The 21,776-nt window shown below is 37.4% G+C and overlaps 1 protein-coding gene across 2 annotated transcripts in view; it reads left to right on the plus strand.

Moving 5' to 3' along the window:
• Positions 1 to 21,776, plus strand: part of msh3 (mutS homolog 3 (E. coli)) — a 98,757-nt gene that overhangs the window by 45,558 nt on the left and 31,423 nt on the right. For both annotated transcript variants that reach the window (XM_037531957.1, XM_017691101.2), the window contains exons 16-20: positions 5,089 to 5,153; positions 5,871 to 5,987; positions 6,242 to 6,349; positions 8,983 to 9,097; positions 19,276 to 19,433. In XM_037531957.1, the coding sequence (XP_037387854.1) occupies positions 5,089 to 5,153; positions 5,871 to 5,987; positions 6,242 to 6,349; positions 8,983 to 9,097; positions 19,276 to 19,433 (563 nt within the window). The remainder of the gene's footprint in view (positions 1 to 5,088; positions 5,154 to 5,870; positions 5,988 to 6,241; positions 6,350 to 8,982; positions 9,098 to 19,275; positions 19,434 to 21,776) is intronic.

Consider the following 21,776-nt stretch of genomic DNA (forward strand, 5'->3'; position numbering starts at 1 on the left):
AGGCAGGCCAGTCTAGTACCCGCACTCTTCTACTACGAAGCCACGCTGTTGTAACACATGTCGGACATATGTCGCTCCAAAACCTGTATGTACCTTTCAGCATTAATGGTGCCTTCACAGATGTGCAAGTTACCCATGCCATGGGCACTAACACACCCCCATACCATCAGAGATGCTGGCTTTTGAACTTTGCACTGATAACAATCCGGACAGTCCTTTTCCTATTTGGCCAGAGGACATGACATCCATGATTTCCAAAAACAATTTAAAAAGTTGACTCGTTAGACCACAGGACACTTTTCCACTTTGCGTCAGTCCTTCTCATATGAGCTTGGGCCCAGAGAAGCCGGCGGCGTTTCTGGGTGTTGTTGATATATGGCTTTCACTTTGCATGGCAGAGTTTTAACTTGCACTTGTAGATGGAGCGGCGAACTGTGTTCACTGACAGTGGTTTTCTGAAGTGTTCCTGTGCATTATGAAGCACAAAATACGACAACGGAGAGCCGAGTGTTGAGCAACTGAAGTTGTACATCAAGCAAGAATGGGAAAGAATTCCACCTACAAAGCTTCAACAATTAGTGTCCTCAGTTCCCAAACGCTTATTGAGTGTTGTTAAAAGGAAAGGTGATGTAACACAGTGGTAAACATGCCCCTGTCCCAACTTCTGGAACATGTTGCAGGCATCAAATTCAAAATGAGTGAATATTTGCAAAAAACAATAAAGTTTATCCATTTGAACATTAAATATCTTGTCTTTGTAGTGTATTCAATTGAATATAGGTTGAAAAGGATTTGCAAATCATCATATTCTATTTTACGCAATGTCCCAACTTCATTGGAATTGGGGTTGTACATTTCCATTCATTTTACACTCTGTCCCGACAGGATAATGTCTTAATTTTGTTTTTGTTTTAGTGTCAAAAAATGACACCAACATTTAGAAAATGTGTAACTATATTGCCAAAAGTATATGAAAATGTGACCATCACACCTTTATGAACTTGTTGGATATCCCATTCCAAAACCATGGGCTTTAAGATGGCGTTGACCCCCCCTTCCACACACCCTTCACTGAGGCTATAACGGCCTCTTCTGGGATGGCTTTCCAAAAGATTTTGGTGTGTGTTTTTAGAAATTTGTGCACATTCAGTCAAAAGAGCATTTGTGAGGTCAGGCCCTGATGTTGAGTAAGACAACCTGGCTCACAGTCAACATTCTAATTAATCTCAAAAATTTTCAGTGGCATTAAGGCCAGGGCTCTGTGCAGGCCAGTGGAGTTCCTCCACACCAAACACGTCAAACTGTGTCTTTATAGACCTCCCTTTGTGCACAGGGACACAGTCATGCTGGAAAAGGACAGGGCCTGTCCCAAAACTGGGAGATGGGAACATATAATTGTATAAATGTCTTTTAGCGCTGTGGCATTTTATCCATCACTGGGAATAAGGTGCTGATCCCAAACCTGTTAAAGAAATAACAGCCCCAGGCCATTATTCCTCCTTCACCAAACTTTGCTGTTGACACTATGCAATCTGAAAGGCAGTGCTCTCCTTGCATTTGCCTAACCCAAATATGTAATTCCAGAGAACATGTTTCCATTGCTCCAGAGTCCAGTGGTGGCATGCTTTACACCACACCAGTCAATGCGTGACATTGTGCATAGTAGTCTTAGGTTTGTGGGCTGAGCTGCTCAGCCTTAGAAACCCAATTTATGCAGCTCCTAATGCAAAGTTTTTGTGCTTATGTTCGTTCCAGAGGCAGTTTATAACTCTATAGTGAGTGATGCAACAGAGGACAGGCAATTTTTATGTGCTATGCACTTCAGCACTCAGTAGAGCTCCTCTGTTGGTTTCCGTGGTCTGTTGCTTCATGGCTGAGCTGCTGTTGCGCCCAAGTGCTTCTGTTACTGGTCTGCATGGGCCTGGTTGTTAATACTTGCACCCACCCGATTCAACCACTAGTCATGCACGCAAAAAAAGTGTGATTCTTGCCCACTTCCACCAGCAAAAAAAAAAAGCGCCATTTTTTGCCCGCACCCACCCACTTCAACTATACACCATTCTCACCTGCACCCGCATACTTTGGGTTGTACATGTGGTCATCGTCAGCTCCCGACTAATCAAAGAAATGTGAACTTGCATTTATTTTGTACTTATATATTTACTGATAGCTCTATAGCTTTGTGTTTTGCTGCTTGTGGTCACTGACGTGTTTTTCTCTTCAGCACACTTGCAGCTCATTCTTTGCTTGCCTTTTTTCGATTCTACAAGCAGCCAATAATTGTCCAAGTCTGCCCCCCTCAACAAGCCATAAAACCCACCCCCTAAGCCTGCAATCTGTTGGCTGTTTACTCGCGGTGACCGCAGTGCTTCCAAATGAATCCTGCCCTCAAATTATTTAGCAGATCATGCAGGACCCTAGGGTGAACCCGCATTGTGCAGACCTCTATCTTCTATTTCACAATAGTAGCACATACAGAAATTTTGCTAACTGACTTGTGGCAATAATGGCAGCCTGTGACGGTTACTGTTAAGTTACTGAGCTATGGAAATTGCATGGCTATGTGCTTGATATTATACACCGGTTAGCAGGGGATGTAGCTGAACACCCATAATTGAAATCAATAATTAGTTTGATTATAATTAACTTTTGTAGTGTTTATATATATATATATATATATATATATATATATATATATATATATATATAATGATACTAAACTATATAAAATATTTAATACTAATTAATTCTGACTCGCAGCTCTCTGAAACAAATGGTCAAATAATAAATAATTATATATACATAATTATTTATTATTTCACCATTTGTTTGAGAGCTGCGAGTCAGAATTAATTAGTATCAAATTACAGTGCAGAAGGTAAAAGGACAATCTCTGAAATGTCATGGTTTGTATGCAGTCCCAGGCCTGCATCTCCATCTGTTCCCTCTACTTACCACTCATGCATAAACAACGGGTTTTTCTTCTCCCGCAGTGTGCTGATGCTGACTGTTTTCTCGTCACTGTCCCTCACCAGTAGAAATCACTCTCGCTAGACCAGTTGCCCTTTTTTTTTTTTTTTTGACCACTTCAGTCCTGTTTGATGCCTGTGTGTGTGTGTGTGTGTGTGTGTGTGTGTGTGTGTGTGTGTATGTATATATATATACACACACCACACACACACACTAAATTCGGTGAAGGGGTAACTATGCTGATGATTCAGTGAACAGGTAGCTATGCTTACGATAGATACATGTTAGTTCAACATCAGTTATCTGCCTAGTGACTAACAGACACCAACAGTGCACCTTTTTCGAAGTAATTGTCCTACTTTGATGGCAATCTCAAACAAGGCGAATTCTTTCGATACGAATGATTTGATTGGATAAAAAAAAGCTAACAATTGGATCCAAAATAGTAACAAATCTCTCCTGAAATAGTTCACTCTCATGCAGAGTGATGTGATGATGTTGGCTCTGTATTTTTTCCTGTGGGCTAGTAGAGTGATCAGCATAAAAGCCTACTTTTAGATGTTTTACCACTTCATTCAAAATGGCTCATTTCAAAGGTGTTTTAAAGAACATCTGTTGAATCACTATCAGGGCCCATGCCCTACATTTTTCTTGTATTTTATTTTCTTCTCTGAGGTCCATGTAAAACTTTCAAAATTCATTACTACATGACCATTTTCCATCCTGTCTTTATCCCGTAGAGTTAGACAGGCTGTTTTTGTTACCATGCCTTTAAGACTAATATGTAAATGATGTCTATTCTGACTGGCCACCACTGAAAAGCCAGTGAAAATTTGTTTAATGATTTCTCAGTTCATTTGCACAAGTTCTGTCAAATTCAGAAGTGTGAATTCTAGACTTTCAGTTGATACCACATTTGTGTTCTGAAATATAAGCAGCGATATTTATCACTTCAAGCTGCATCATGTAAGGTTTATTTATTTATAGTTAAAATGGGTAGAAGTAGCTTTATTGAGTTAGGAGAAAAAACCCTGGTCAAATATGGTGTCCGTGCGCTGCTGGGAGTCATGCTGTAAATCCTGAAACAGCGAGTTGAAGGTCAGATTTCGGATTTTGAGAACTTTTTTTTATGCACTTGCTATCATCAGATTCATTCGGGAAGGGGTCCAAAGCGCAAAACCACATTACAATACCCTCTTCTACATGTTACATGCAATTACACATTTCCATCAGAGAGGTCTCCAAAGTTTAAATGGTCTAGTTTGAAATATGATGAAAAGTTAATGATTTGCATACAGACTTGAAAAAGCATCCTTACATTTGTTACTGTGTTTTTGTCATTAGATAAAACTGAGTTTGATTCAAACCTTTCAGTTAATTGAGTAGAGATATATAATTAAGTGATATCTATGTAATTAATTAGGCATATAAATCTTTTTATGTGTATATCAAACATATAGGAAAAGGCAGTAAAGCCAGGCATCTATGGGAATGACATGACAAAGTTTTTATGTCTACATCTAGAGATCGGGTCATGAAGCTTAAAGTGAAGGAAGTGCCATTTAAACTAATAGCTCAGTGTAAAACAGAGGCTCATCAGGTAGACAAGAGGAAAGAATATTGTGTAATTATAACTATGACTTATTGCACTTGCATGAAAACACAGTTTAATTGGATGATATTCAGCTGTGTTTGAGATGTAAATGCATCAGCATGTTTCCATTACTGCACTAAAGCGCACTCCCTGAGTGAGAGATAATAGATGCCTGCATGCTGTCAGCCAGTAATCCTTGATCTGTCTGCATTCATTCACCTGTCACAGGAGATACAAAGTGAAATAAAACAGGATTTGTCCTGTTCTTTAAACCCTTTAAGATCTTTACAGGTTGTTGTCAAGATACAGAATCATGTTGAGCAGATGGAAACTGAAAGGTTTTTTGTTCTCTCTCTCTCTCTCTCTCTCTCTCTCTCTCGCTCTCGCTCTCGCTCTCGCTCTCTCGCTCTCTCGCTCTCTCGCTCTCTCGCTCTCTCGCTCTCTTTCTCTCTCTCTCTCTCTCTCTTTCTCTCTCTTTCTCTCGCTCTCTCGCTCTCTCGCTCTCTCTCTCTCTCTCTCTCTAGTTCCTCATTGAGGTGAAGAACAGCATGTCCTCAATTGTTCCACCAGACTGGGTCAAAATCAACAGGTGAGCAGTCAGATTCACTGATATAATGCAACGTGCATTCATCTCAGTGCAATCAGATTAAGCTATCTGAATGTAGATTAAATCCATATATTCTCTTTTCACTCTATCAGGGTTTATCTATCAATCATCCAACCTCCATTAGAAAATATGCAAATCTGTCTTATGAAGAACATAACTAAAAAGAGGAACAAACTAATGCTAGAACTTTAGCTAATTTAGATTTCATAGAATCAGGGATTTTATCATTTTGTTTTGAACAGAGAGTATTTTACTATTCAATACTAACGTCCAAAAATAATGATCTTCTGTGATAATATAATATACTGTGAGTATATTATGACTATATAAAAACAATGACAAAATGCAAGTAAAATTTATTGCTTGGATTGTGAGAAAATGAAACCAACTTCATAGACTGAACTGGAGGTGTGGAAACTGATACCTGCAGATTTATTGACAGCTGTAAGTTGTTATAAAGGCAAAGAGTACATACACTAAATACAAAGACATCCAATGTTATATTTAATTGTTGAAGCTTATGTGTAATTAAATTAAATATATATTTTCTGCATTTTCCTGATGGTTTTGGACTGGAATTTATATAAATGAAGGGTGGTCTTGCTCACTTCAGCACACTGCTGTACTTATAGTCCCTCTGATGATACAGCCGTAGTTCATGCTTTCATCTCTTTCGCTACTGTTGCTCTTTCATTCCAGCACTAAGGTGGTGGGCCGCTATCACTCCCCATTTATTGTGGAGAGACACCGGCGTTTGCTGCAGCTGCGAGAACAGCTAGTCATCGATTGTGGCCGAGAGTGGATCAACTTCCTCCAGTGCGTATAAAAATGAACTCCGAGTCACCTTAGATCTAGGAATTCTTTCCTGGCTGGAACAAGTCCTCATCTGCTTTTATTTATTTAGAGTCTGTTTGAACAGCTTTGAAATTCATAGTACAGATTCTCTAATTGCTTTGCTATTGTTGCCTGTAGGATGTTGCATTAGCTGTAAATGTCACCTTGTGTACATGTGGCCTTTGCAGAGAGTCTTTAACCAGTGCCGTTTTTCCTCATGCTCCTTGTTCTCATAGGCTATTTGGGGAACATTACTACATCCTGAGGAAAGCAGTGGGTCACCTAGCAACCATGGACTGTCTCTTCTCATTGGCTCAGGTCGCTAAAGAGAACAATTACTGCAGGTGTGGTAATGATTCCAGATAACGTTGTCATCTTTCATATCAGGCCCTCATCATTCACTCACATTCATATTGTCTCATTAGTAGCGTGTTAGGGGGGGTTGGGTTTAATCAGTGTTGTTGCGATGGTGAAAGATGAGAGAAATATTTATATGGTAGTTGATAGCGTGCTTTTGAGCTTAGTGGAATGTGTAGATATGATACCACTATTTCCTTTACGATACTAATACTAAATTCTTTTAGTATCTGATTATATTGATTGTGATCCAATTTTATTTCTTTTAGAGAATGCTAAGCTTTTAATTGAGCTATTTTTAATTGAAGCGCTTCCTCCTAAGAGAGCCTAAAAATGGTCTAAAATGCCTTATACAAAAAGACATGCCTTATACAAAACTACAGCTTTTTTATTCAGTTCAACTTTTAATTAGTGCAATTAGGCTGTTTGTAAGACCTTTATTTTATAATCTTTTTCCATTTATTTTCTTTCTTCTTCTTTTATTTTTTCATGATGTGTACTTATAACGTGATGGCACTTATTTATGTAAAAATGTTCATAATTCATTTTTTCCATTTTTCACTCTTTCAGAATTAAACAGACTGTTTGTTACAGTGCCTTTAAGATGGCAAATATTAAAGACCTGTTGTTTGACTGCCCTTTATTGCACTTTATTACAAATTGTATTGCACCTTAATAGAAAAAAACTGTCCAGGCTGGAACAGTCCTTAAAACGTCAACTCAAATTGGTGGCGCTAAACTGCTATATGCTGCATAGGCAGATATAAGCGCGTTAGTTCTTGTGACATCACAAAAACAGTGAACTAAAAATGGGCTATTTTGGCAGGACATTTCCATGTATTGACTGTATGGAGTAAAGAGAGAAGTGCATCCAACTATTTTATTTCAAAAAAGGGAAATTTAATGTTCATGACATGGCCCTTTAAAAAAAATAAAATAACTCTAATATTGGAGCCTAATGTTTTCTACCACTTTACTTTGATAGCTTCCAGCAGATACAGACGTTCAGTTTAAGATCAGGTTTAGTGTAGACGTTAAGCATGGGGTTGAAGTCAGTTTTAGGTTTAGGGCTAGATGAAATTAAGGTGAATTAGTAGTATTACTTAATACGGCCCACTCATTCTTAATTTCACATCTATATGACCAGCTTTTATTTGCTTAACATCATGCGTTGTTACAAGTCATAATGGAATATTTCATATCAGATTTGTTATACAACTGGATGAGATCATTTTTTTTTTTTTTTCCCCTCTGATATCCAGTCCAACATTTCTGGCCATCGGTACTGGTTTTGTCATCTGTAGTCAGTGTTCTTTGTAAAGATACAGGCAAAGTTAGGATGGTGCCTGTGGTGCCGTAAAAAGCGCATTTTCGCACCTCCGATCGGGTCTGCTTTCCTCTGTTGTGTTTTGCGGGAGGTGTTTGAAGCTCCTTACATAAGCTCTGATAGAGGATTGAGAGTGGGGGGACCCCAGAGGGCCCTCGCTCCGGCTCTCCCTGGCCAGCAGTAGGCTCCAGCCCGCCCCCGGAGCGCACGGAGCCCACTCCCTCTGCTGCTCACAGGCTGTGTGGGGGAGTGGATTTGACTTTGAAGGCTGAGGTTTACGCCAACTACACCCCCTCCACTCCGCTCCTCCACCCCCTCCCTCCTGTTCGACTGAGCGCCAGAGACGCTCCTTACACTACACTTCCAAACCTATGTATATTTAGCCGGCTCTGCGAAATCTCCTATAGCACTCTTCTTTGACTTTTTTTGTTGCAGTTCGTTTCATAAGAGTGCTAAATTTTGTAGATAGTTTCTTTCCCTTTATGCACATTCATGCAGAATAAGACACAAAGTAAAAATCTGTGAACATGCAAGAAATGTAATTTCTGCAAGAACAAACATGAAAACTAGAAAAATAAATTTTCTCACACTTTAGTCATTTTTAACATAATAACCAATTAATAATGGTATTTTTTCCAGTTAATGTTTTAAGAAATAGAGGTTAAAAAGAAAACAATTTTCTTTTAAGCATTTGAGCTTTAAGTACAGTCATATTCAAAAGTTTGAACATCCCCAGTCAAGGTACATGTTTTGTTGAAATTCTAAGTAAAAAGTTAACACATCATGAAATGTAAATACAGTATTTTTCTTCAAAAATTCTATATTTATTTGCTGTGTTTAAGATGTTTTAAACAATACATAAAATATAAAACATTATAATATTTGCACAAGCCACTTTAAGTTTTATCCTTCTCTAATATGTTAAATTCAGCGAAAATTAGGAATTATGCATTAAAATGTGGAACAATGTGTTCTGTGTAGAGGATGTGTACTTTCTTATTATTTAGAAAATCAACATAACCTGTAATTTGGCCAGGGATGCCCAAAGTTTTGCATACGACTGTATAATTTATTACCCCAGTGACAAAGTCCAATTGTGCTCTCTTGGAGTCCTGGCCTTGGATGGCTGTGGCTGGTCTGGGGGATTAAACTTTATCAAACGTAATCATTATAAAACAGGATGTCAGAATGAATTTTACATGATATGGAAACTTAATGTAAATTTACTGTCTTTCTTTTTATTCTCTGTTAGCCATTTCTAATCTCAGTTTTTTCTGGATGTGCTGCGTACAGGCCGGAGGTTCTGGAGCATGAGCGTCACATAGTGATTAAGGCAGGCAGACACCCGGTTATTGACATGCTGATGGGTGAACAGGACCAGTATGTGCCAAATGACACTGAGCTCCAGGTGAGAACTAATCATAGGACTAGACACTGGACTAAGCATGTCCTAGATCCAAACTCCCCTTTTTTTCCCTTCAGCACTTTTATTTACTGTAATGTGCAGTGTGCAACAGGCACCATGAAGCTACTATAATGCATGCAATAAAAAACATATACAATTTGATAGACTTTGCTATTATGCACTGTATTATCCTAGATAACTAGAATAGGTTGTAGGCTGTACTGACATTTCACCACAAATAAGGAAACTCCTAGCAGCAAAATGTCGAGTTGATAATCTTTATGTAATATTGATTTTAGCACAATGTCTTAAACACCTTAAATAGTCTTGTGACCTAGTCAGATTTATTAAAAAGGCCTTCAGTAATGTTCATATGCTTTGGAATTTACTGTCTCTATTCAGCTGTAAACAAAACATATGAGCAGGTATACCACAGTGGCACATCTTTAGAGTTATTATAACCATTGTTACAATAATTACCTATTAGTTTAAAGGATCAATATGTATGATTATGCATTGATTAATCATACGCTGTACTCCAAACAAATAGAGGGTAATGTATCATCAGAAAGTTGTGGTGTCCACTTTTACTGCAAGAAACAAGGAAATGCACAGTCCCTCTTCCTTCCTCTTCACTCCTCCTTCTTAACTTTTACCGGTCTAGAAGAAATTAATTCAGCATCAAACTTTTTCCTTTAATTTACCAAAAGCTGTCTCTCAAATTGGAAAGCAACACCTGTGTTAACTCTTGCTTTGCTTCTATTTATGTCACTTCTTTACTGCCAAACATGGTTTCCTGCCAAGAATGGCTAGCAGTAGTAATAACGGTCAGTGGTTAAGAGCTTCTGCCATCATTGACTATCTGTCCTTAAATGGAGCAACAAAGGGTGGTACTTTCAACATGATTCACTTTCGCCTCTTTAGGTACCAAATGGTATTACGAGACAGCATTATGCTGGGGCTAGCTGGTTAGCATGCAGTTGTCTGTTACCTAACGTTCTTCACATTCTGGTGATAATTTTTACATAATTTTGAAATTTTTTAAACTAAAAATCTTAGAAATTGCACCTTTTTAATAATAATTCATGTTTGTTAGTATTTCTTTCTCTTATTTAGTATTTGGAAGGTTTTTGGTAGATCTCTGATGGTTTTCAGAGTTTGATTGGTCACTGTTGGTCACAAGGAAAAATGACATTTACTTAAGAATGCATGTCATACCCACCTAATATAAGCTAAAGGCTGAACACAGCCACACTTCCTCCTACGATTACGGTCATCCCTTTTCTTTGAATGACTGAAAAGAGAAGTTAAAGATATAAAAATGACAAAGTTTAAACAAAACAAAATAGCCACATCAATTTGTTTAGTTATAACTCTCAAGCAGCACTCAAGCGAAGAAGCCAACTGTGTCCTCAGTCACTTGTTTAGCTTAAAGTTATTTTACTTGAAGTGGAATTTGAACTTTGAGCAAGTTAGCAGTGCAGAATGAACATAGATTTTCATTCAGTAAATTAGCAAAACTGGTAATTAATGTTTTAAAGGAGTTCGCTTCTCTTATCTAGGTACACAAAAATACAGTCAGACTCATCTGTCTCCTTATTTGATCTTATAAAACAGGACATCTGTATCTTGACCTGTTTTAGATGTCCAAAGTAAAAAAATATGGATAAATGCATAAACTGTTTTTTTACTAATTGAAAACTGGAATATTTTGATTAAAAAAACAACTTTTGATTAACTTATATACTTAAAGGAAGGTGAATTATGAAGTGTAAATATGAATATTTTAAGGATTGTATTGAGAATGAGTGTTCAGAGACTGTAAAATCCTTTTTGGGCCAGTCGTACTGTTCTCACAAGTTCCCTCTGTAATGAAATATTCATTGCCTAGAAATCTGCATTGTTCAAATCTGAAGCTGAAAAGAGAAACAGATATTTGTAAACAAAGAATTATTAATGCCTTGATTTTTACCCAGTGATTATACTGTCAATGCCCAGCCTGTAATTAAGCTGTGTTTAGTGACTTTCTCCGCCTGCCTTTCTGCAGCACTCCACTCTGTTGTTTTGTGTATACATAGGATTGAGTCTGTTTATTAGAGCTACAGTAGTCTAGATGAGTTTAGCAATGATTTCCGGAAAGAACTCTGTTTTATTTTCAGATAGAATGGGGTGGAATCAGATTGGTTCACATTAGTGGGAAAACATTTAAGTTGCTTCTGAGCTCTGATGTGATTTGCTGCAAATGAGATTTGGCCCTGGCAAGAAGTGAATGGTCAAAGAAACAGTCCAAAGGGCTGCTTGATATGGACAAAACATCAGTACTGCAATTATAATGCTACATACTGCGATTGTGATATACCTTGCTATATATTAAAATCCACGGTCAGAATCGTTTCATTGCACCAAGTATGTTACACAAACGAGGAACTAGTCTTGGTGTGTGTACAAATAACATGTAATATACTGAGCAGACCAGACAAGCACATAGATTACTTACAATTATTTAACTCAGGGACAAATAAAACAAAAATAGAGTAAACAGAATAAAGAACAAGAAAACTTAGTAATATCTCATTTGAAAGTAGCTAAAGAGATACATATATACATTCATACATTAATGTATATATTAATAATATATAATGTTATATATATTATATTAAAATATATTAATGTTCATACAAATGCAGGTCTGGGGAGACATAGACATGGTCGCTCACAGCACAGAGTATAACTGTTTCATTGATTACAGGGAAATTCCCTTCTGTGATATCAGTAAAAAGGTCAGTATTGTAAAAACGATGAACAAACGGTATTTTGCACAGCCCTAGTGTAGTACTGCCTCTCTCACAGGTGCTGTCAAATGCTCATCAGTCCTTATCAGTTTTTTTAATCTGTTTTCATTACTGGTGTTGTCTGCACTGGCCAAAAGCCTTTTTGAAATCTTGCTGCCTATAGATGTGGGGGAAGTTGTGAAGCCTGATTATTGCTGAGGAATTTAAACATAGCGAATAGAAGGCTGTGGGTGGATGCGCTGATGTCAGAGGCTGCCCTGTGCTTTTTACAGCAGGTTAATCCTTTTTTGCCAGCGAGGACATGCGACTGAAACATGGGCCAATCTTTTGTAACTGTGCTTCTCTCTCTCTCTCTCTCTCTCTCTCTCTCTCTCTCTCTCTCTCTGTGTGTGTGTGGATTATGGATTGGATTGTTTCTACTCAGCAAAGCTAGATGAATTGAAGATGAAATTCATCTGCCGTCATGTTAGCCCATTTGTACACACCGTCATTATTCTAGCAACAGTACTATCAGATGGAATCTCAGGAAGATTTAGGACTTCTCATCTCAAATAGGTAGAACTATTTGAAATGCAATTTTGCACTTTTTTTTAAACTGTCCTGAGATTTATTTGTTTTATTATTTGGCTTCATTTTGGGCTTTAACTGTAAATGCTGCTGGATGACAGTCTTAATCTAGTATGGTTTTTTTTAAAGGGAGACATATATGACTACTATCCTCAATCAGCTCTACATTGATGACTGCATGCATTCCAGAGTCTCAGGCTAGCACCAAATTAGCAAGTAGCCTTAGCTGATTTTAAAATGTTGAGTGCTTTCAAATGATGGGTTGAACAAGAAATAGAACCATATAGCTATTAACATTGTGCAAAAATGTCACAAACTTGCCTCAAGCCATATCAGATTGTTAAGCAGTCTTAAATAGACTTGATTATGTGGTTTCTTACACTGTATAACAAACTGCTTTCAATTAAAGAATTTACAAAAAGGCTTGAAGATAGCTGCTACTACTACTGTTTCATCCTTAAGTTAACATCCTTTAGCTCTGCTTCATAGAAGGCTGACTTTGGGTTCTCCTTGAGGATGCTCTGAATTGAGACTGACTGGCACATTGACACATTAGGTAGAAAAACATGAATTTCCTCTTTAGTGTCTCTGGGTACATGAACAATGTTCCAAACAGCACATGCCGCCTAGTTATTGTTGAATCCTAATATGTATGCTGACGGTTTCCAAGATTGACGGGTTTGACAAGAAATTAGAAGAAGTCTCCTTGAGAAATCACAGTGACTGAGCAGATGGCATTGGAATCAGTCACTGTTCGCTTTGTCTAAACATATAGTACATTAAAGTTTTAGGCAGCCAAGAAATGTGGCAGTAAATGTGCTTCCGGACAGTGAAAACACTACATAACATTAAAATAAATACAAAGACATAAATACCATAGCAAGTCATTTTGTTTAGTTTTAAAAAAGTTAAAGCAAAAAAGTTATTTTATCTTGGTCAGAAGAACACAAGTTTGGTTGCTGACTTCTTCCTGCATTCAAGCTGTTACATACATCAAGTAATGGATGGTAACTATAAATATTGTGATTCTGGAGAACTGGCTAACTGACACACACACACAATCATTTTGTATTGTCTACTTATTTCAATTTATTCTAATGTGTCTTTTCAGAGTAAATACATAGTTGTTTCTTCGAAAAATGGCTTTATATATCATTTTGCACAGTATTGTGTCTATGGTGAGTCAAACTCACTTACTTTTGATTTCCGATAGTAGGTAGTATAATAGATTTATAATTGTCAGTCCTTACAAAACTATACAGTTCTTTTAAGTTACCTACCTAGTTGGCTGTGGCCTGAAAACACATCCTTTACTTTCATGATGAAGATAGGTTGCCTTTTTGGCCCACCCTACCACCCCCCCACCATCAAAAGCAGCGGTTAGAAAGCTAACATTGAATTGACCTGCATCCCAACAAGATCTTTACCTGTGGTGTTATATAATTTTTGAATCACATATCAGTATGATAGCATTTTATACGTTGAAGCATTTTAGATTACCCTACCTATGCGATTCATTTTTTTACATTTGTATACCACAACAAAACCAAAAATGCTAAACAGGAAGAAATATACATACACATACACACATACATACATGCACATACACACATAAATAAAAATAACCAAAACTCAAATAGAACTTGGGTGCAGCTAAGAATATAAAAGAAGGAACATTGACTTATGAATACAATGAATAATCAGAATAAAAGAGTGTATCTAAACAAAAGAAGGGCATTTCAGGGAAATATACTTTTTCCACTTCTCCCAAATTCCTTCAAATTTGTCATCCTGAAGTCTAATTGAGAGTTATTCTTTCCATTACGAATATTTCATAAATTATATCATACCAATTCTGGAGGGATGGTGTTTCAGGCTTAAGCCATTTCTTTGTGATTGCTTTCCTTGCTGCAACACTAAGTATTCCAAATAAATACTTGGTTTGAGTGCTTGCTGACGTTGAAAGTAGAAGCCCAAAAAGAAGTTCTTTGCAATTAAAAGTGATTTCTGGCCTGAATATGATACCTAGTTCTGCATAAATCTCATAGTTCATAAGTCAAAATCTCATAAGGTCTTTATGTTTGGACAGGCACAAAACAATTGATAGTCATTGGCTTCCTGAGAGCCACAATTCCTCCAGCAATTAGATGAACATCAGTGGTGAAATGACTGAATAGGTGTAGTGAAGTATCTGCTAAGGCTCTTCCATCCAAATATTCTCCATGATACTGACCTTATCTTTTATCTCATTGAAATTCACAGCATTTTGTCCAGATTTCGTCCAAAATACTACTGTTAGTGTCTTTTTCCCATTTTTGCTTTATGTATGCCATGTTTGTTATTTTCACCTCTTGAAATCCCCTATATATTCTAGAAATCACCTTAAGGCCAGGATCTGCTTTATATGCACTAATAAAAAGAGTAGTAGTAGATTGTTTTTAAATGCTTTTTGACCTTCTCTCAATTTACTATTTATATAGTGGCATACCTGAATGAACCTATAAAATTCACTATTGTTTAACCCATGTACATTTTCTAAACCCTGGAAACTATACAGTGTAAATTGGTTGAAAATGCCTGAATCGTAGTTTGCCCTGCTATTTTACCCTCAGTTTCTTCCCATCTTGCTCTGTAATCAGGTTTGCACCAACAGAATAAATGTCTCAACTGGGAGGATATGAAATAATCTTTAAGGCATGGTTGAAGAAGGTTGAAGAGTTTGAGATTTTATTCTTGCTTTTTTCCCTTTTTTTAATTTCTGGTTTAAATTATCCAAATTTAGGACATATAATTTCGTTAAGTCTTTTGGGATGTTTACTCCTAAGTACTTCATATGGTCCAAGCTCCAATCCAGTTGGATTTTAGAGCCTAGAGTCTGACTGGGTTTATAATTAAAACTTAGTATCTGGGTTTTTGGAATATTCAGTTTATATCCCGAAAGGGTGCTAAAAACATCCAAAGAAGATAGCAGTTTTAAGATTGAGCTTTCTGGATTTGACAAATAAATTAAAATGTCATCTGCAAATAAGGAGATTTTATGTTCTTGACCAAACAGTTTAATACCTGTAATATTTTTATCTTGAATAATACTCTGACTTAATGCTTCAATAAATAATGCGAACAGCAATGGTCTAATTGGACAGCCTTGTTTGGTACCTCTTTCCAAACTAAGAGAGTTTGATATACTTCCATTTATTTTTATACTCGCCCTTGGGTCCTTATACAATACTTGTATTGTTTTAATAAAAGTCTGATGGAATCAAAATTTTAGCAATACTTCATATAAAAACTCCTGGTTAACACGATCAAAAGCCTTTCTGCATCAAGACCTAGAAATACTGCCTGATGTTTTTTACCTACTATTTGCTCAATTATGTGTAATGTTCAGCGAATATTATCTTATGTCTGCCTTTGTAGAATAAAACCTGTCTGATCCAAACTTATTACCTGGGAAAGAATTTTTTTCAGTCCTTTTTGCTAGAATATGAGTAAAAATTTTGTAATCTCAAGCACATGGTTAAATACATCCTTCATTACTGGGATCAATAGGTCTTTCATATCCTTGTACCATTCTGAGGGAAACCCGTCTGGTCCTGATGCCTTATTGGTTTTAAATTTGACATTGCTTTTATAATTTTTTCTTCAGTTATTTCACTAGTTAGAACCTCATTTTGTTCGTCCCCCACTTTAGGTAATTGGATCTTGTCGAAAAAGGCTTTCATATTTGTTTTATCTATTTTAGGTTGTGTATGGAGGTTTTTGTAAAATGTTTTAAATGATGTATGTCTCCAAGTTTGCAGTGCACAGAGTTTGTTAAGGGGTCCTTAATTTTATGAATTGTGTTTTCTGCTTGTTGTTTTTTTAATGCAAGGAGTAGAGGTTGTAAAGGTGGATGACTTCAAATATCTTGGGTCAACCATCCAGAGCAATGGACAGTGCAAAAAAGAGGTGAGGAAGAGGGTGCAGGCAGGATGGAGTGGGTGGAGACGGATGTCAAGGCTGATGTGTGACAGAAGGATAGCAGCAAGAGTGAAAGGGAAGGTTTACAAGACAGTAGTGCGTCCTGCTATGATGTATGGTTTGGAGACTGTGGCTCTGTCTAAAAGACAGGAGGCTGAGCTGGAGGTGGCGGAGATGAAGATGCTGAGATTTTCGTTGGGAGTGACACGGATGGACAAGATTAGAAATGAGCAGATCAGAGGGACAGTAAAGGTGGAGCAGTTGGGAGATAAAGCCAGAGAGGCCAGGTTGAGATGGTTTGGACATGTGTTGAGGAGGAATAGTGGATATATTGGTCAAAGAATGTTGGAGATGGAGCTGCCGGGTAGAAGGAGAAGAGGTAGACCTCAGAGAAGGTTTATGGATGTAGTTATGGTGGACATGGAGATGGTTGGTGTGAAAGTAGAGGAGGCAATGGATAGGGCAAGATGGAGGCAGATGATCCGCTGTGACAACCCCTAAAGGAAGCAGCAAAAAGAAGAAGAAGCAAGCAATTTCGTTGCCTTTCCTCCTGCTTCATAATATCTTTGTTTAAGAAATATTAGCTTTTTTGTCATTTGCATAAATTTCATTTAATTAATTTCTTTTCTTTTCCAGTTAAATTTTTTTTCTTGGTTTAATGTATTTTTATGAATGTTCTCTGATGTTTTTAATTCTGTTTGTTAATTCTTAATTCCAGTTTTTCTTTTTTCTGCTTTTTTAAATTTGAGCAATAACCAATAATTTTCCCCCTGAGAACTGCTTTGCATGCATCCCAAAGAATTAATGGAGATACTTCCCCATTATCATTTTCAGCCAGGTAGTCCTTTATATCCATCTGTAATTGCTCCATCATTTGATTTACAATGCCTTTGTTTAGCCTCCAAATAGTATTTCTCTCCTCACTGCCTAGTATTAAATCAATAGAAACTGGGTTATGGTCTGACAAATCTATAGTCCCGATCTGGCAATTGAACACCCGAGATATATCTCTCTGATACATGAAAAAATACTTGAGTCTTGAATAGCCAGATTGTGGGTGAGAGAAAAAGGTATAGTCTCTCTTTTTCGGGTTCAGTTCTCTCCACACATCTAATAGTCCCACCTCCTCCATCATAAATTTTATATATCTTATGACTTTCTTCCCTCCTGAGAAAAAAGGTTTTGATGTGTCCAGGGTCGGGTGAAGTCTTACATTAAAGTCTCCTCCACAAATTAAGACTCCCTGTGCTTCCTGGATTAATAGTTCAAAAATGTGTTTATAAAAATTACATTAAATTTCTGGAGGGGCATAAACATTCAGGAAAGTAACCAGCGCACCCTGTAGATAACCCCTGACCTAGTACAAATCTTCCCTCAGTATCTTTTTTTCAAATGTGCACAAAAAGTTTAGTTAGGTAGATATTAAGGTTGCTACAACTCTTTTACAGCCCTTTTACAGCCATCCCTTTTTAATTTTGCCAAAATTTTATGCCTCTTAATTGGATTTCCCAAACTATTTACATTATAAGTACTTACTTTGATAGGCATGGTACTTTGCGTTATGTATTTGAAAGTCCCTGAAAGCCTGTACATAAGTCATGTCTAACACCCTAGAATAACAAAGAACTGTAGCATGAACACAAACAATAACCAATAACCAGGAAACAAAATAATAACACCAATAATAAGTGACTTCCAATTTTAAGGCCTCTCTTGTGACCTTATAACTCTGATGGAATATGAGTATAGAGGGAAAATCCCTTCCAACAGACAGCGAAAGGGGGCCCTCTTCAGCTTTTAAGCTGAAACTTAGGTTCATAGTGTCACTTGGGAAACGTCCTGATCTCATCATTATCCTACATGTGCCCTTTATGTGATTCTCCTCATGAATTTATTGTCTTGGCAGGAGGCAAGTTTTATAATGGGAGTTATTCCCACAATTAAACTTAAAAATCTTGTTAAATTTCTAAATAAAAAATAACAATAGAATGATCATCACTTATCATATCCATCATCACCGGAATGTCTGGAGCCGCTCCCTGAAGCTTCGGCCTGGAATTGCATTTTTCCGGTCCTCCCGTTTTCTGCTGAATCACCAGGTCATTTGGTGGATCTGGTCCAAGAGTGGGCTTGGACTTTTCAGAACTGTCACAGATAACCCTCTTTCTGACATGTCCACTGTTGCCTCTTCTACCGGGTGGTAGATCACCATGCCATTTTTGTAGGACACCCTTAGCCTGGCCAGGAACGGAGTCTGGAATCTGATGCCTCTTTCTTTGAGTGTGTTTTTTGCCTCGGCTTCCTTAACAGCTGCGGTGCATAGTCGTGGTCCAGTTTCACTCTTCTTCCTTGAAAAACGAAGCCTTTTTTCTGCCAGGCTTTTTTAAGTACCTCTTCCTTCAGTCTGTAGCTTGAGAACTTAACCATGAATGATCTTGGCTGGGCTTTGTTCTGAGTTTTCGGTGCGAGTGCCTTGGACCCATGTTATTAGTATGATTTGTCTTTTTGGATATTTTTACCACATTGTCTTATTGCTGTTTTAATTAAACAATAATTAAACATTTCATCTGCACAGGATTAACCTTCTTACCCTTAAACCTGCACTTTCTCAGTGTTCATTTTATAATAGTTGATAACACCGAAAGAGTCTGTTTAAAAATGACAGTGTCTTACAGTATAATCTCATTATATTAATACACATGACAGTTTCCATTTCAAAGATACACAGTTTTGTTGTAACAGTAATGTTATACTGACCTTTGTTTGACTGTGTGTATTGCCAAAGCTTTCAGTACAATAAATTATACAGCAAGTAGATTTGTAGCATGTGTTATCATCTACTTTTATGACTTTTTTTCTCAGGGTGATGGCAAGCGAGCCATGATTATCACTGGGCCCAATATGGGGGGGAAAAGCTCATACATACGTCAGGTTGCTCTGGTCACCATCATGGCCCAACTGGGGTCCTTCGTACCAGCTGAAGAGGCATCAATTGGCATTGTGGATGGCATATTTACCAGGTATAGCCCTTTCCCTTTACATCTCCTAATTTCCTTTTCAGGTGTATTTAAAATGATGGATACTTACATATGCATGTGTGAATGGAATGGCACGGAACCATATGTGAGGCTGCACTTCAGATTCTCACTCTCATAACAAACATAACTTATATTACTCATAAATTATAAGTCTTGCGATTAATAACTTAACCCCCTTTGGCTCAGGGGGTTCCAGGTGGCAGTATTCAAATATTGAAATCACTATTTATTTGTTCATTATACTTTAGCACTGGTAGTGAGGGAGAAAACGTGCAGGCCAGCAGTGGTGCAACAGTTTTGTTCATATTCACAATTATATAACAATATTGTCCAAAGGTCAGAGACCACAATTAATCACTTTACAGTCAAAATAGCCATTAAGCACAAATAACTCATTTTCATGTTTCTGAGGAGACTAGACACAAAGTATTACACTTGCATAAAGAAGGTTAACGTAAAATGAAATTGAGCAAAAAACAGGAGTTTCCAAACTTGGAGTTCAAAAAGATATACAGAAAATGGGACTCATGGCAAACAAGCAAGACCTGGTAGACCATCAAAACTGCCACCACAAGGCAAACAGTACTTAAAGCTTTCATCTTTTGAAAGACAGGACAAAATCAAACTCCATTCTTGCTTCAGATCCGAAAAATCCACAGGTTTTTCTGTCTATCCTTCTACTGTGAGAAGACAACTCAATGCTAAGGATGTGTAGCTGTTAAGAAACAGAAATAAACAAAATGAGAAAACAGCAAAGTTATGGGTTTTCTCAGAACACCGCTCTGGGCACAGACACCATTGAATGTGTTTGGGCTAATATGGATTGTCAACAAGTAGAACATGCAACCAATTTCTAAGACTAAACATTTGAGGTGTGGAAAATGTCCCTACAGATTTCCTTAAAAAAATGAAAGCAAGCCGAAAGGGAAGATGTAATAAAGGCAAAGGGTGCACACACCAAATCCTGAACAAATAATATTACATTTACTTGTTAAGCCTTATGTGCAAGTTCAGTTAATTATTGTTAATTAACTGGAAAATTATTTTCAGTTGCCATTTTGACTGGAAATTAAACATGAAGAGTGGTCTCTATCTTTTTCATAGTACTGTACAATACATTACACAGCTACAAAGAATAGGTGCTGTAACATGAGTGCAAGGATGCATTAATGAGGATATGGCTAAGTCTGAGATAACAGGTCTGTATGAACTATTATTAACTGTAATAAGTGACATTGGCTAGATAATTCTCTATTCTCAGTGTTATCCAGGCCCCCAGGTTTCGTCTTCCAAAGTCCCATCTGGGGTACCATAGTAACCATCTAGCAACACCCTAGCAACCACCTGTGCATAGCAACTGCCTAGCAACATCTTAGCTTAGGCTGCACAGTCACTTTGCATGTTCTTCAAGAAATACACTTTTGCAGTTATTACTATTATTATGTTTTATTTTAGCATCATTGTCACACATGTTTAGTTGAGGCTGTTTGTTTTCACTAGGTTAATGATTGTGGAAGTAGTAACTAAAATGTATTATATGGTGAAAGTGTACTGTTGTGTTGTGTTGAATGGTTGTGATAATTTATATTCCCTTTAACATGTTCAGAAAAAAAAATGTCATCCACTGAGGAGGAAAGACCTTAATGTAAAAACCTTAATGATGACGGATCTCCTTCACGGACTAATGTTGCTCTGGTTAGGTCTGCTGTAACCTCTAATGTTAACTCATTAACTTATCTGAAGGGGAAACCTCCATCACTCAGATCTCATTTCACTTCAAACCTACTACTTACCAGCAGTGGTGAAAAGGTTGGTCTTTTCTGCCTTTATATCAGCTGATGGCCATCATTTTCCTTTCTTGCGGTTAACAGATTGCCTGTTCAATAACTCATATGGATATCAATCAAATCAAAGAGTTAAAATTAGACAGAATGCACATTCCTGCTATACATTTGTTGCTTATCTCTCAGCAGTTGAAAACATATTCATAAGTATCTGACATTCGCTTGTCTACTGAGTGTTGCAATGCACATCTCCAGTCTGTTTGTTACATAATCATATCTTCTAATAAAAGATTCCCAGATCCCTCACTCTCTCCCACCTTCAGTCTTCAGTTTAGACTTCCCCATTAAACGCTCTCCTCTCAGGGTGCGAGATCTGTTTCAAAGAACATCGATCATTTCCACCCACCTGCTCTCCTCTAATGGAGAACCACGTCTTGCTCCTAATGGCACTCATATTGGGTAATAAAGCGCTCAAACAGAGGAGCTGTGATAAAGCATTCTCAAACGAGTGCATTGAAACTCTCCTCCTCCGATCCCCCCC

Source organism: Pygocentrus nattereri, chromosome 20 (assembly GCF_015220715.1).
Source record: "Pygocentrus nattereri isolate fPygNat1 chromosome 20, fPygNat1.pri, whole genome shotgun sequence".
Classification (NCBI taxonomy): domain Eukaryota; kingdom Metazoa; phylum Chordata; class Actinopteri; order Characiformes; family Serrasalmidae; genus Pygocentrus; species Pygocentrus nattereri.